A 17184-nucleotide genomic window follows, 5' to 3' on the forward strand; every position below is an offset into this window, starting at 1 on the left:
ATTAGCCAAGTTCAGCCCTGCTGTGGAAACCGGGGGCTATTTTATGAGTGGGGTCGCCACACAGTTGTTTTGGGAAAAGCAGAACGTTCTGAACCTTGAGCACAGTTTAACGCCACATGATGCTATTAGACTTCAGCGGACTGAGAAACAATGCAATGCACACACCCTCAAAGGGAACTCACGGTGTGTCAGACAAGATTCAAAATTTTCAGATGAGTGTGGAGGTATAGATGTATACTGTGTCAACAGAAGACCAGATTCACCTGCTGTCCAACGACTCCATGAGAATAAAGTCCAATCAGTTTTAGCATTAAAGGAAATCTGTGGTAAGAATGTGTCTCCTTCAGTCTGGCTGATAAGTCGGCTTACATAAACTATTAGTACAAAACACTAAATACTGCTTGTAACTGAATAATAGTGAAGCCAGAGTAAGATTTTGTGTTCGTTTGTGCCATCTAGTGGTAGAACAATATATTGCAGCACACAATTCTACTTATTTATTTACTTTATTTATTTATTTTACATTTAAAGAGCCCATCTACTTTTACCCGAAAATATTTTATTACATTGTTCTGGTTGCATTTAGAACAGAATAACTTTATTCTCCACATTAGCAGAAAATTGTGTGTGAGTCACCAAGTCATAAATCAATTCATAAAAAAATACTGGCAGCACTCAGTCACACAAATGCATACATAAAACTTCAGTACAAATACATCACAGAGTCTTATAACTCAGTATGCTAATTGCTTTTGGCACAAATGATCCCTTATACACCTTTTGCCTACCTAAAGGCGGCCAGTGAAGTCGTCCTGAGGGCATTGGTTCAAAATAAGAATGTTATGTGGTCTCATGCTCTCTAATCACTTTAACACCTACAGCAGTAATTACATGTTCCAGGGTCGAATTACTGGTCAGATTTTCTGTAATCTGTGACTTAGAGCTCAAAAAGGATCCCTCTGATAAAAACCTACAGGACAAAGAATTAAAGGTGGCATGAAAGAATGTTTTCACTAAAGTTAGGGAAAAGAAACTAAGACTAGCTGCATGTATAAATAGCACTAGATGTGTTTGAGGGAATGTGTGTGAGCATTCAGTAAACTGAACATTTAACTAGAAAACAGGAAAAGAAAGGAGAGAAGAAGAAGGGACAGAAGACGCGAAATATCAGATTTCTTTGACAATCAAAAGACAGACAACGGTCTCCAAGAGAGGAAATGTTTATGTTTTGTTTTTTAAAAACACAGACATACAAAATAAAATTATATTTACACAATAATACAAAAAATACTCTTGGCCTTTAACAACATTCATTTGACGCCTGTTCAATATGAACTCTTGTGATTTCACCAAGAACAGCAGTGTACAATACTCCTGATTCAGTTACAGTTATGCATTTCCCGTCTCTCTCAAGCTCATTTTATTTTTTTTTTCCCAGCGCCTGGAATTCAAAGACCAAAGCGTTCAGCAGGACTGACAGCAGCTTTCTGACGGTTGTTGAAAAAGCACGATCCGAGTCGAGCTGAACGAAAGAGGACAAAGTGAAACCCTTCACTTCATCCTGAAATTATTCCTGAACTTCGGACACGTCGGGGGAAGGATATCAGAGAGCTTTGCTTCATGTGGTAACCATGGTAACATCAGCAACAGCACTAGTAGAGGAGAAGGAGGGGGTCGGATCTGACGTAACCATGGTGATGGCAGCAGGAGCTTCTGTTGATGCTTGCATTGTAACGGGTGGCTCAGCAGGGCGAGCGGGTTTAGCGATCTTCATGGGAACGAAAGCGTTGGAGGCGCAGTGCTCGCTCAGATACTCGCCTCCTTTCTCCTCGTAGTCCTGTCTGCTGATCCATCCCTCCGACCCTGCTCCAGGAGGGTGCTCCAACGCCCAGCCTCGTGCTCCATGCCAGGCATCCAAGGCCGGACAAGACGCCATGGTCACCTATGAAGAAGTTTTAGGTTACCTTCAGATGATCTCAACAATAATCAAAACATCTGAAAGGACCGGACAGTTTAGCTGGAGTCATTTATCCCATAACGGTTCCCATAACTCACTTCTTTACTTTGAAACAAGCTCCGTTGCTTCATATCTAACTCTATGCACTATTTACATGGCTGGTACTCACTGGACACTTTATTAGGTACACCTTGCTAGTACTGGGTTGGATCCGTTTTCTCCTTTAGAGCTGCCTTAATTCTTCAACCAAGTGCTGGAAACATTCCTCAGGACATTTTGGTCCATAATGACATGATTTGTCGGCTGTGGAGGGCGTTCACTGGATATGTTTTCTTTTTCAGACCATTCTCTGTAAACTCTAGTGATGGCTGGGTGGGACAATCCCTGTGGTGGGACAATCTTCAAAATCACTTAAACTTTTTTTCACCATTCTAATTCTAGGTTTGAACTTCAGAGCCTGCATGTACCGAGTAACTGCCATGTGATTGGCTGATTAGATATTTGCACTAACAAGCAGTTGAACAGGTGTACCTAACAAAGTGTATGGTGAGTGTACATTAGATCATTTATATTTATGTCACATCCCATGTTGAACGTCCATCCATCCATCCATCCATTCATTTCCGCTTATCCTTTTCAGGGTCGCGGGGGGCGCTGGAGCCTATCCCAGCTGTCATAGGGCGAGAGGCGGGGTACACCCTGGACAGGTCGCCAGTCTGTCGCAGGGCCATGTTGAACTTTAGAAAAATATTTGAGCTGATGACTTTAAAGCAGGAGTGTTGAACTCCAGGCCTCGAGGGCCGGTCTCCTGCAGGTTTTAGATCTCACCCTGGGTCAACACACCTGAATCAAGTGATTAGTTCATTACCAGGCCTCTGGAGAACTTCAAGACATATTGAGAAGGTAATTTAGCCATTTAAATCAGCTGTGTTGGATCAAGGAAACATCTAAAGCCTGCAGGACACCGGCCCTCGAGGCCTGGAGTTCGACACCTGTGCTTTAAAGAGACGATACGACCTTTTTGTGGCGTTTTGTGTTCCGTTACTATGTTCAAGTTTTTTTTCCAGAGAAAACACAAAAGCTTAAAGTCCAGGGTTTTACATCCACCTGAAAGCTCTTGTTTTCTGTTTTTTGTGGTTACTGTTTGAACTACATTAGATTTTTTTGTCCTTATCAAAGAAAGATTTCAGATTTTTTGACAAAGTAAACATAACAGGGTTTTAGGAGAGCACAGGCTGTACCTTAAATTGTGACTGGAAGGGTCTCATGGCCAGCAGTTCTCGCTCTACTCTCTCTTTCATCCCAGGATACTGCATGTTCCCTCCAGTCAGAAATACATTGCTCACTAGTGCCTCCTGCTGCTCTGGAGTGTACCTATTTGTGATTAAAGCATCAAAGTTCACATCATTAACAAAAAAATAAATACCATCAGTAAAAAACTAATAAAAAAATAATAATAAAAGAATGTTTATATAACATAGCATTTTCTGGCTCCTTGTAATAACTTCATCAGGATGAGGTTATGTGTTTATACAACTTCTCTGCATATTCGTGCTTTTGTGTACAACCGTTACATCCCATCATTACCTGGCCAAAACATATTGCAGAGTCTCCATCAGTCCCATCTGCTCCTCTCCAGTCAGCGAAGGCTGGAACAAAATCTCTGGACACCGCAGACGCTCCGTCCCCACAAAGAGCTGGTGGTACTCCGCCATGTTAAACACGGGCTGGAGGAGGAGGAGGGGGGAAAAAAGTTCTCCTTCATTAACGTGAAGTTATGACAGTATTGACACCACCACATGTTTCAAATGTTGCAATAGCAAAGTTATGCTCAAAAACTACTAGAAGTTTTTCTACACATTTTGCCACACAGGACCGCAGCAGGTATTTCCCTGCACAGCATTAATGAGGCTCTACATGTCTCTGAGACATTCAGGTATCCTGTGCCATTACCTGAACCACATTAGCAGGTTTCTCTGGCAGCGAGTCCTCGGGGAAGTCAGAATCCATCAGTGCCACTCCATCTGTCTCGTCCATCGGCTGTTCCAGCTCTGACACCTGACGGAGAGCCACAGAACAGCCTCAGGCTTTGTGTCAGGAGCACTACATCCACCGCAGCAATCAAGCATAGATGCTGTAGAGCCTCGCAGCACAGTCGTGATAATGACATTTACACCTAATTATTGGATCATTTCAATTTCACTTGTGCTCTGTAGTCATTTTCACTGTAATTTGACAACTTGAGCTCTTCTTCTGGATTATTTACATAACCATCTCATTATAGATACAGTGCTAAAACTGTCATATGCTCAGGTCATACATAGCATTCTTCTACTAACTGCTTTACCTTTCTACCAAAAAGCAGTTACAGATTTGTTTATCCAAATACTGATTCAGACACAGAGCCTGGAAATGTGGGCGCAGCACATGCAAAATCAAGTCTGTACAACCAAATTCTACTTTTTAAACTTGATGGCAGAACACCTACCTCCGCCTTTCCCTCTGCTCCATCACTGTGCAGCAGCTTCTGTCTACCCTGCTCTACAGCGAGCTGCAATTTGTTGATGTACGACTGCAGCTCCTCGGCTGAATCCATGTTAAGCTCCACCAGACTCTTGTGAAACTGATCTAGCAGGCCGTCCTCCAGCAGCTCCTGCACACACACACATTACTCTATGATCAGTAGGTGAAATACTGAGAAAGGATGAATAAACTCTAAACATAATTAGAGTAAACTCATTTGAAGGCAACAGATGGAATTTTACATATTTTTTTAACTTTTTAGCTCCATTTCCAAACAATATACATCGAAAGTCTGAACTCACTAGCTCACTGATTTTTTCCTGCACAATTTTATCAATACAACCAGTTCTCTGAGCTTTCAATGAAACAAAAAACTATCTTTGAGCCCACAGAGTACAAATTTCTTAGCATATCTTCATGTCTTCTCTTGCTGGTGCCATAGTTCCTTTTGATGATGCATCCCTGGGTAGCTTTTTTGTTTATGGTCATCCATAAGTAAAAATGATTTACTTACTAGACATAAACTCAGATTTACACCATAGAATAACTAAAATCATACATTGCCTTCAGCACTTTGATGTGTTTATTACTGAGTGCCAATTTCCATCTTGTCTTCCGTCCTCAGCTGGAACAATCAATCAATCAATCGTCTTTGACTCGCAGTGTAACTGCCAACATCTAAATTATGCATTTCTTTTCTGCGACTCTCTTTCGCTCTTGCTTGGTCACCCATAGTGTTGCAAATGATTCCCGCAATCCCAGTGGAAGTGCAATGGAATGAAATTTTATCTGCCAATCAGGTGCTATGTTAGAAATCATGTTGTTTGTCAACACTGCACTACCGTTACAACTACTATAAGTATGCATGCATGTACCGGCCTAAAAACAAGATCCAAACCTCCTGATGGCAGTTCCATTGAAATATAGAAAGGTAGGCGTTTAAAAAAAAATGGAAAAAGATAAGAGAAACAAACAGGCTGACTGATAAATAAGACAGGAATCCACCATCAGAGAGACGACTCTTGTGCTTGTGAACTTTAAAAGGTCCAATAAGGTCCTTGCCTGTACTGCTAAGAGTCTGTCCAGCCTCTCTTGGTCCTGCTGCAGCTTCTCCTCTCGGCGGCGAGCATTAATCTCTTGAAGTCGTCGAAGTTGCTGAGCTCGTCTCTCTTGCCGCTCCTCTACACTCACACAGCCGCCCGGCACCTTACTCGAAAACGGAAGCTGCATACGGTGAACTTCCCGCTCATAAAACTCTGGGCTGCGCCACTTTTCCAGCTCTGTGGAAAACACAGCACAGAGGAAATGCAAAGTCAAGGGGAGGAGAAAGCACATGCATGCACCTCTGTGCTGGCTCCTCACTCCTTTTATTCACAGTCATCTGTTTCTCTAGTAGTTCTGAGGAGGAACTCACTGTGTGCATTTTAATGATGTTACTTAAATATTCTTCAGCTATCATAAATCTAAAGCATTTAATTGCTGTCCCATAAAAAAACAAATGGATAGCTACATGTCCATGGATATATTTGTACCTTCATGATAATCCACAGCAGTGTAGCTGTGCTCATGCAGCAGCTCCTCCATGCGGCTGAGTGTGATGGCAGCAAGGTGACCTGGGTATTTCAGCTGCAGGAGGCGCTGCAGGTAGGACGCTGCCTGGCTCCCAGCCACATTCACACGCTTACAATTCACAGCATCCAACCTCGAACAAAAACCAGATAAGAACTAAAACTATGGTGTGTGATAAAAATCAGGAAAGCAGAGCAAACAGTAAAAGCTGTATATAAATCATTCGTTTGTGCATGTTGATCCTCACCTGCCATTAATAACCGGCAGGATGTATGAGCAGTGGTAACCTGAGGACAGAACGATTCCCGTGTGTGGTGACTGGAGCTTCCTTTGACTGTTATTGTGGTAGAAACTGTACAAGGAATCCACACCATAGGAGACGTATGGGACGCTGTAGCACTCAAAAAGCAGCTCTGACATCATCTGGCGGCAGTGTAGTGGGTTGCAGGGCGCCTCTGTCAGCACAATGGGGTGATCCACACTACCCTGCAAAAATAATAATAATAATAAAGTGGTGTTGATGTATTGTATGGGTGTCCACGTGACTTACATGACTATAAACAGCTAGCAGAAAATATCCCGGGAGTTAAGTTGTTCAATTAATCCTGAACTCCAGATACAAAACCTTCAAACCGACCAACGTTTCACTTACAAATGACTGATTTAACTTCCGCTCACCTCTGACGTGATGCCCAGGTGTGTAAACACATAGTCGAAGATGAGCTCCTGGATTTCAAAGTTGACCACCACGTTTCGGTCAAACTGGCTCTTCAGCAGCCACCGCAGCGGCTCCAAATTGGGGATGTCGTTACCGATCTGGGTCTCACTGCGGGCAGCGCCTCTGCTTCGCGCCGCCACCGACTTGAACAGGAGCCGCGGAGGGTCGAGCTCGGCCCCCGGAGCTGCCCAGCCGGCCCGGGTCTGGAAGGAGCCGTTATCTATCACTATAGGAGAGGGTGTATGGGTCAGATACTGTGCGGGGAGCTCAAGAATCGGATCAGGGGAGGCTTTCCAGTCCTGGAACGAGAAAATCTGACACACCGGTCCTTCTTTGGAAGCCATTTTGAAAATGTGTAACTGCAAAATACAGCCGACTGGAGTCTCGGTGTCGCCGATTTACAGTTCCTGACAGATTTTTAAATCACTTTTATCATATAACCTTTTCATAGACAGTGTGTGATTTTAGCAACACGAACTGGAAACAAACATTGATTAAAACACACACACACACACACACTATACATGACAAATCCGAATGGAGAAAAGCATAAGACTAATAGTCCAGCTCAGTGATTCCCTAAATATGAGACGACCCCCCTGGTGGGCTAGCAAGGTACTGCAGGTGGGCCCCATTTATGTACAGTTATATATACAAAGTGAATTAAATCTGAGAATATGAGGTCGTTAGTTTGTGATATTACTCTTTACTCTTATTTACTGCTCTTGTTTCGAAGTTTGTGTCCCAGTGGCAGGTGGGTCACACTTTAGCCTTAAAACTGTGTATATGACTGGATAGTATGAGCAATTTATAGCCAAAAGCCAATATTAGTTATATAGTTTGAATAAAATTTTCAAGTAAATTCATCACTTTTTCTTGTATTTTTTTTAGAGTGAAGATTTAAGATTGGGTGAGCCCCAAGGAATTTTCTGAATCTAAGTGGGCCACAGCACTCTTAACTTTGAAAATGGCTGATGTAGCTAATATAAACAAAATACAATTAAAACATTTAAATTATTTTTAATTCCTGATCAACAATTTATTTTTGAAATGCAGTTATTTTATCTACAAAAAAGACTCCGTATAGAGTTTCAGAGAGCTGTAGAGTAAACACCAAGACCCATCACATCTGTGTAGGTTCTCAGTTCCAGGTCACAGTAATCTAAGGAGCTTGGAAAGAAACTGGACTTCTTTGAGTTTCTTGAAGAATTTTCACCTCTCATCCAAACAGCTTCTTCAGTTCTAAGACCAAATAGTGGAGATTCCCAGGTATTTAAGCCCTAGTGGGAGTTGTCCCTTAAGATGGTCATTGACCCACTATTGACCATGTGCCTCATGACATGAGCCAAGGTGTGGAAAGGGGTGTGGATCATTATCAGCAGAGGTTTCGGGTGAAGCCATTGTGAGATCTTGCCTCACCCTATCATGTGACTTCCTTCCTTCCTTTTTGAAATGCTTTAAAGTGACCTCGCAAGAACTGCTGATGAACTTCTTGGTAATATTCAGAGTGATCTATGCACTACATCTGCTACTTCAGTTATTAGCAAAGGACTGAATAACACTGTATTCATTTAGAGTACAGAAGTCTGGAGCCGGTAAACTGTTCCCCAACTTAGAAATTAAAAAGTCTGGATAACTGTATCAGAGCACAGTGTCTAGTTTTGTTTTGGGCTGTTGTTTTCTATCATTTTTTGTTGCAATAACTGGACTACAAGAAATGTCTGATAGTCATTGTTTGGAATATAAACGTTAACAACAACAGAACCAGGACAGTGGTATTTGTACAATTTAGAATTTTAGAGTTTTAACAGTTTACAGTTTAATTAATCAAATCTGCAACTGAGATATTCAAAAGTACATATCATGTCTTTAGCATTTTATATTCTTTTTGAGAGAATTATTTTAATATTTCTTGAATATTAATAGTGCAGTGCGTTTTTGGTGAAGGTCAAGAAAATGCTGTTGAACTGAACGAATCTACTTAAGCTTTTAAATTTAGCAGTACCGAATGCAACTGAGGCAATCTTTTGCATTATTTTTTAAGTTCTGCTAACGTTTTCGGGTTTAGACTGCACACTTTTGCTCTCGGTGTTGCATTTGTAACTTTATGTCTACTGTGTCCTCCAATCCCTCTTGGGTCCAAGCCATTTCTTGTATGTCATCCCCCGTTTGCTCTCTCCCCACCCTCCTGTCTCCTGTCAGCACTGTCCTGTCCAATAAGCCAAAAGGGAACATGTTCTGAAACGTTTCATCATCTTCCAAAACGTCCTGTCTTCTAATGTAACTGAGGCTCCCTGAGCGGAGAGTCTTTTTGACGTCATCATTGATAATAATCCGCATATGTAAAGCTGTATTTGTTATGTCCCATCCCTAATTTCCAGCTGGGAATGAGAAATGGGCAAGGGCGTAGATTTGGCATGGACGGAAGGACATGTCCCCACCAATATCCAGCGATTATTGAATTGTCCCCACCAATAATTTGATCTCTTCGAGTAAAGAAAAACAAGCCAGACAGAAAGAAAAAAAACGATCTGTCAACGTCTCGTTCACCCAGCGGTGCAGAAAGAGTTAAATTATGTTCTCTACTGGAGTCCTACCTCATGTGACAAATATGGCCAATGTGATTGGCTGTGCCTTTCAGGTTGCTCTGTTTAGTTTTAGCAGCGCCAAGCCTGCGCTGCGAGGACCTAGAGGAGGAGAGGAGGATGGCAGCAAAAAGGAAGAACCTGGATATAAAAAAGTATTTTTCAAAGAAACCTGTAAGTCACTTAAAGTCAAGTTCACTCATAAAATGTGTCCGTCATAATAACGTTGCAGGCTATAGGCTTTGGCCCACATCAGTCTAAAATTGTATGTAACCATGAATAACGTGTTTTGGAAACTAACTGCACAACAGCACTATTAGTTCTCTCAGTCTCACAGAGTAACATTTCTAATTTTGATTGAAACTGTCAGAGAAAACGGAGCCTCGAGCAAGCCAGGATATTAGTATACACACGCTGTTAAAATTGTATGTCTAATGTTAAAATGTTGGTAACACAATAATTTCATCCTAGTGGTACTGACATATTCATAGCGTTAATTCTTGAGACAAAATATCATGGGGTAGTCAAATATTCCACCTTGTAGTGCAGTTTGCACAAATTGTTTTAAAAATGCACTCACCCTACAAACATTACTGATGAGTCAAGATCTGCACAAATTGACATAAACACTGAAGCAGCTCCACATTTTATTCTTATTGTCATGTATGTCCTATTTGTCAGGTGACAGAAGAACCAACACAAAGCTCAGAGAGCAATGGTGAAGCAAGATCACAGGTGAAATTGGATGATGACTTGGTGGTTCATTACTGTATTTAAAGCACATGTGTGACTGCACGTATTTGGAATGTCTCACTGTCATTCATCAGGTGATAGAGGCAGCTCTGCCATGTTGTAGCTCAGACAGAGGTGAAGAGGCGAGGTCACAGGTGACTGACTGATGATTCGGTACTATAGATTAACTAGTATTTATTATCATGACAGGTGTTAGGCTGCTGATGTAAATTGATTCATCAGTGTATATTTGACAAAGAATCTGAATTGACATGTCTCACCTTTTTATAAGGCACGAATCAGTGTTATTTTATCAGGTGGCAATATGTCCTAGTACAGTCAGAGGGGAAGAGCCAGGGCAAAAGGTGAGGCACATTTAGCACATAATAATAATTTTAATCTGAGGATAAAACACATGTACTGAGGCTAAAAGAAGCTTCGGTGCTCTCAGAAGACTAAAAACATGGCTAAGGTCAACAATTACTCAAATGAGATTAAACAATGCTGCTGTATGTCCACCAGGAGAGACTGGACAGTATAGATGTAAAACCAATATGCCAGCAGTTTATCTCAGTTAACGAGAGGAGAAGGCATGTGTTTGCCTCCTTCACATAGTGGACATTGAGTTGTTGTGTGGGGCACCAGTACTCCATGTCTGTTGCTGTAACAGTAGTTCATGTTCAGAATAAAAAATCCCAGCTCACTGATTTGATAGGGGCAATAGTGTGGCTAAAATGTTGTGTAATTTTGCTGAGAGATCTTTTACTTTGTGGTAATCTTAGATGAGTACTTTTATGGACAAAAACCACCAGGTCATTCAGTGTTCCCTCAGTGCTAATGTGTAAGAGATGTTGGTGCAGTATAACTGAAGTAATCTTGTGAAGTCCTTAAAGTCATATTCTTTTATTGTCATGACTCTGTTTTTATTTTTGTATGATACCTGATTTATATGGAATATGGCTCAAGTAAACTAAAATCTAAAATACTTAGTCATTTGTTTAATAGTAATTTAACATTATATAATTCACATATAAATGGTTATATAAATTATATAAATATAAATTAAATGGTTTAAAAGCATGTAGAATAGCATATGTAAGCAAGTATATTTCTCCTTTTTTTTATCAAGAAGGGGAAAAAAAAGAAAAAAAGAAACAGGGCAGGGTTGAATCATCAGTCCCCACCAATGCCAAAACCAAATCTACGCCCTTGGAAATGGGTCCCGAAAAACAGAGGGTAAAATGTGTGGGAATGTGGTAGCAGACAAGCGTAGATGTTTAAAATGTACTAATGTTGGAAACTTGTGCTGGAACGCAGGAGCAGAAAGAGACGCACATTACCACGATTTGTATCCACATTTATAGAAAAAGTGACATAAATATACCTGCCTTTCACCACTAGAGGTCGTACATCACCGTGTGAGCATAATTCATGTGCTCATATTTGAGTTATTATAGCCACATTCTCGGATTAGATCTGTTATTAAACATACAGATTTTTTTGGTAAGGATATATCTTCAATCTCTTAATACAAGAATTTTAACTCCTCTCTAGAATAATATAATTGCCTTTCACAAGATTTTTTCCCCCTGGTCTGAAGCTCTGGCTCTAACCACCGGAGCCATTTCAGTCTGTGTGCAAACTAAAATACATGTTACAATTGTTGTTTTGTTTTATTTTTTATGCACGCAGTATCAGCTGAAGCAGTTAAATCTGTTATTTCACCAGTAAAATTCCTGGATTGTTTCCGTCTGCCATCCTGTTACTCTCAGCTGACCAGGCAAAGCCTCAGCTGGATATGTGGGGCACCTGCACATGAGAGCTACTGTACGTCCCAGTCGGCTTCCATTCAGATCAGCCATCCGCTACATTATCTTAGTGGAAATGGAACCGACTGTGGCAAAAAATGAGACACGAGATGCAAAAAAAGATGTTTTGTCAAGTATTAAAATGGAAGAATCGTTTCTTTATCTTCATCTTTTCTTCTTGCAGTTTCTTATACTTTGTTTTTGTAACCATTATGCCCACCATGTGCAAATGTACACTTCATCTACTTCACATCCTGTGAAACTGAAACGCAGCAAATGCACACAAAAGGCAAACACATTCAGTTAAACCATTAAAATGCTGAAGACTGAAATACAAGACTGAAAGGCCAGTATTGTGCAAATCCAGCGAAGGACTCTGCTGATTATTATTATTATTATTATTATTATGATGATGATGATGATGATGATGATGATGATGATGATGATACACTTTTTATTTAGCTTTTCTCTCAACTATAAGGACACTTAAACAGATAATCAGATAACATGTTTTTTGGGGGCAGCATTATTTCCTGGATAGCAGAGACATGTTGGGGAGGAAGATAAAGAAGTGTGTGTGTGTGTGTGTGTGTGTGTGTGTGTGTGTGTGTGTGTGTGTGTGTGTGTGTGTGTGTGTGATGGAGGGGGGGGGGGGGGGGGTTACAGTATGATGGTGTGTCACTAAAGCACGAGCACAGTTCACTGCTCAGGCACAAAGCTCTAAGTGACTGCCGCCCCCTTCCTCCTGATGCTAATAAGCAGATCTGGGTCACATCACCCTCTCAGACACACACACACATGACTACATGCCACTGGTAAGACACAAACACACACAACCGCATCCATACTATCCACACATCCTCACACACAGAGAAAAATTCATCCCCTTCTACTTTCTGTCCTTTCAAACACACACACACACACACACACACAGACACACACACACACTGGCGTCCATTCCTCCTAGGAGGCGAGACGTGACTTTGTGCTGCTGTCTGTGCACAGCGCTTGCAGCTTTATGCTTGTTGTGCTTGTCATTCAGGCAGCAGTGATGAGGAGGGGGCAACTGATAGGCTACAAGCACTATGGGAGTGCCACGCGTGATGCCAGGCAGCCTCCATTTTGTGGAAGAATGAACAGACAGTTCCCACTGAAAGGGAGGGGGCGTGTTATAAAGGTCCTGTTTCATTAAAAATGTTTATGACTTCATCGGTGATTTATCAGCGACGATAAGTCTCACTATGATGAGATGCAGTTAGTCAGTGGGCAGTGGGTAATGGGCAGGGCTTCACCTCCTTACAGCAGGACGTGACTACAGTTTCTCCTTCAGAATATTTTGGTTTTGGGGTTTTTTTTTCCCCCGCACACAGTTTTGGGAGGAAAAACATCCGTCAGTGTGGATTAAGTGTGTGACCGTGAGTCACAGCATTCTGAACTCATTTTAATTCCGTTGTCAAGGCAACACAGAACTTTCTTTTGGCCCACATCAGCACGGAATTAGGAGACATCCCTCCTTTTATCGTTTTTCTTTTTGTAATTTAGGAGGCAGCTTTAACCATCCTTGGTCGTTTTGATGTCACAGTTGGATTAAAAGTCGAATTTAGATTTGTGTCATTTCTAGCAGGAGCACAATTAAGAAGCCTGCAGCAGTGCCAAAGCCAATAAGTGCATTTTTCCTCATTTCTTTTATTTTCTTTTCTCTCTTTAAAAAAAAAATCGAGTGTAACTCGCTGAAAACCGTCATTTTACAGACCTGTTTAACTGATCATTTGATCACACACACACATTTTCAGTGATTTCCAGTGAAACCCTGGTTGGATGGTTTATAATCCATACTACAGAATGCACTGCAGTATTTCAAAATGTTCGTTTGCACTGGTTTGGACAGAGTCATGTGTCTTCGCGTATTTTGAGATCAAATCAAATGTAATGTAACTAGATTTCTGATTGAAAACTCGGTTTGAGGTTGGGATAAGATTCGGCTGAGGATAAGGTTTGGGAAAGAATTACTGCGATTAGAGACAATCAGATAATACTGTCAGTAACTGCTGCGTTTGTGGGAGTGTGAAGAAACGAAGAAAGCAGGAAGAGAGACCAGTTTATGTAACGACTCTGACTCTGAACACTTCTGATATAGCAGAGGCACGCTGCAACCTCTGTGACTCTCCTCTGCGCCCTGTCACGTCTGCGCATTCAAGCACACACGCTGAGACGCATACACAGTAAACTGCACTCCTTTGTCTCTCTGTCTCTCTCTCTCATCACATACCAAAACACACACACACACACACACACAGGGTTTGTCACTACCGCTCTCTTCAGTGCCTGGCCCTGTAAGCCTAGCAGATCTTTTTGGGCCACAGAGTGATGAATGTGTTTGTGCACCTGTCACTATCCATGCATCAGATATGTGTGTATGAGAGAGAGAGACTGTGAAAAAAAGTATTTCTAAAAATTTAATTTCTTATTGGTTATTTCATCCGCTGGGTATTTAAGAAAAATAATACACGTTTGGGCCTTCCAGCCATACAGGTGTTCTCACTAGCCTGGCTAATCCAACTTCTCATCCGGTTGAGTAAAGCTGTAGAAGGACGTGCTCGTTCACAAACCCCGCCCTGAAAAGCACCTGTCCATTCACAGCCACCAGAATTAGTCACGATAGGCCCATCCAACTTCATATTTCCACACAAGCCAAAATAGTGTGGTCGAATAACTGCAGCAAACTCTGTTCTTTCAGACGAATCTGCCAGTGTGTCATTGTAGAATAAAAACCGTGATATAAGCATGAGTGGGTTGCTGGGGTTTAAGTGAGGTGTGTAACAAAATCAAGTAGTAATGAATGTAATTTTCAGTGGAGCCATGTGCAGAAATTACAGTCATAGAAGGGAACAAGATTCGACTTTTGGGTGGGACAAAAAAAAACCCCACAAACAGTGAAACATTATTTTTCGCTTCCATTGCTGCAAATCATCATTGTGAGCAGTGAAATCCACAATGTTACAAAATAAATTAAATGCACTGAAATCTTATGTGCTAATTATACCAACAATGCCGTTTGACCTCCCCATGAAACGCCTCACAGTGGTTTGATCCACTGCCTACATTCCCTCACTCCTCTACTTACCCGAGGTGGACTCGAAACAACACGTGAGACACTGGATTTACAATAAAATATATTTACAGTCACATATTAATAATATTCATGATTTTTTTGTGTTTATTTCTGATTTTTTTCCCCTCACTTTTATGATTTCTATTTAACTAATCAGTGGATCGGTGTTGCTTGATATGGGTTTATGCAGCTGCATATAAAAATGTCTGTTTGTTTCTCAACAGTGCGGCTTTAATTTATACATTAATGAAGGGAAAGGTTCGATTTAAGCCTTCAGACAGAAAAAAAACCCCGACCGGTGCTGAAAAAAAATCTCTTTTCTCCGAAATCTCAAAGCACACGCGCACACACCCTGTCCAATTACTGTGGCCATGGCAACTATCAGAGATTATTGCTCCCAGTCAGCACTGCACGGCTGTTAGACGGGGCTGTGAGCCTCTCCTATTTCAGGCCTACACACACACACACACACACGGAGTCTGAATTAATCCTTCTCTTTGTAGCCTGGAAGCTAAACTGCTCGCCCCAGAAGCCAGTTTGAAAGAAAAAAAAAGTCAAACTGAAAATCGATTTATTTTCTTCAAGGGGAAGCGAAATATAAATCTATCCTGTTCGACAGGATTTAATCCGGGCTTTTATTTTATCACTTTTATTTCCCTTTTTAATCTGTTTCACTGTTACTGATATTATTTTCGAGTAGAAGCAGCGAGTTTTTATTTCGGATGGAGCTGAATGTACCAGAGCTGCGTGTTTGCAGTCGTGTGCGCGCCCGTGTGTGTGACATTTGCAGCGATCCTGTCCCGGCGTTAGCCCGGGGACTGCGCGTGTCATGGGGGAGGGAGAAGCGCCTCAAGGTCTCATCCCAGCTCCTCACCGTCCTACACACACACACACACACTCAGACATGATGACACACACTCACTAACAAAAACTGTGTTGGCCTGAACACAAATAGCAGCTGGCAAAGCAGCTCAAGCCAAGCATGAAAATATGCGGAACTTTTACTGTCCTCTGGCTCGTTTCTAAATTTAGATCTCTCGCCCGTTTTTTTTTTCTCGTAATGATGCTCGTTAAAACATTTGGGCCTGTGTTTCGCAATGGTTTGTTCTTTTCAGATCATCACAATTGCAATCAATTTAATCACAGTTGTAAACAGGCGTCACAAAGATTGTTCATATTTTAGAAGCTCAAAAATCACAGCTCAGGGAGAATGTCTGTATTTTTCAGCCTTCCTGCCACGGAGGGCTACGTTTTTGCCACAGAGGCAAAAATGTGATGACAGTTTTGCTGTCTTGTCACAGCAAATTACGGAGGGACAAATGAGATGCTTCGTATTCGCAAGGATTCAATTCAATTTTATTTATACAGCGCCAAATCACAACAACAGTCGCCTAAGGGCGCTTGATCACATCTGAGGTGGAGAAGAAATATTCCCTTAAACTGAGATTTTCAACCTCGTCTTTAGATGAAAGCAGCTCACCGAGAGAAAATAATTATTGTATAGATTCGATGTTGCCCGTGTTGTGTTGCATTTTAACGACTGCTTGTTTGGTACATATTTTCTGTGTGATTGTGGAGCTGTCCGCGGAGCTGTCCTCGGAGCTGTCCGTGGTGCGCATTCAGCAACTGGCCTGCAGCAGGATGCGCAACGAGTTGCATCCTTCCCCCAACCTGCTGATCACGCTCATCTGGAGTAGAGCTGCTGGCAGGAAACCCAAAGTCTGTTGCCGTGTGCGTGCACGTAACACACAAATAAACCCTGAGATAAATTTAAGTTTCACTCATTTCAATATTTGCCTCAAATTAACATGCTTCGTTTCTCTCACCTCTTCTGTTTTCATTACATAAAAGATTACACATGGAAATGTGTAATATTCATCGATATTTTTTGTTGTTAACAAAACATGTTTTATGTAGGAACATAAAAAATTTTAAAGGTGGCACGCTGGGGCCTTTTGTCTTTTACAGAAAACAGAGAAAATTCGCTGTGCGCTGTGTCGATTGATACAGCGAGATATGGCGCAGTCATCGTGCTTCATTTCACAAAATTAGGATAGATTTCAAGTGTTGGAAGAGACTTTTTTTAATTTAATTTAATTTTTAAAGCAAAATATCGCGATTATTCACGCCTTTGTAGACTACATTATTTATTTGTCATATCGGCGTATTTGAGGTATTCC

At 41.4% G+C, this 17184-nt stretch overlaps 1 protein-coding gene across 1 annotated transcript; it reads right to left on the reverse strand.

Moving 5' to 3' along the window:
- Nucleotides 1-1204: 1204 nt before the first annotated feature.
- Nucleotides 1205-7115, reverse strand: actr5 (actin related protein 5). Its single transcript, XM_006785430.3, has 9 exons — nucleotides 6728-7115; nucleotides 6297-6535; nucleotides 6013-6182; nucleotides 5543-5760; nucleotides 4446-4610; nucleotides 3911-4015; nucleotides 3545-3684; nucleotides 3199-3331; nucleotides 1205-1942 (listed from the first exon to the last, which is right to left on the reverse strand). The coding sequence occupies exons 1-9, from the start codon at nucleotides 7109-7111 to the stop codon at nucleotides 1619-1621; spliced, it is 1878 nt and encodes a 625-aa protein (XP_006785493.2). The 5' UTR covers nucleotides 7112-7115; the 3' UTR covers nucleotides 1205-1618.
- Nucleotides 7116-17184: the final 10069 nt, after the last annotated feature.

The sequence above is a fragment of the Neolamprologus brichardi genome, chromosome 20, assembly GCF_056152115.1.
Source record: "Neolamprologus brichardi isolate AB-2024 chromosome 20, ASM5615211v1, whole genome shotgun sequence".
NCBI classification, from domain to species: domain Eukaryota; kingdom Metazoa; phylum Chordata; class Actinopteri; order Cichliformes; family Cichlidae; genus Neolamprologus; species Neolamprologus brichardi.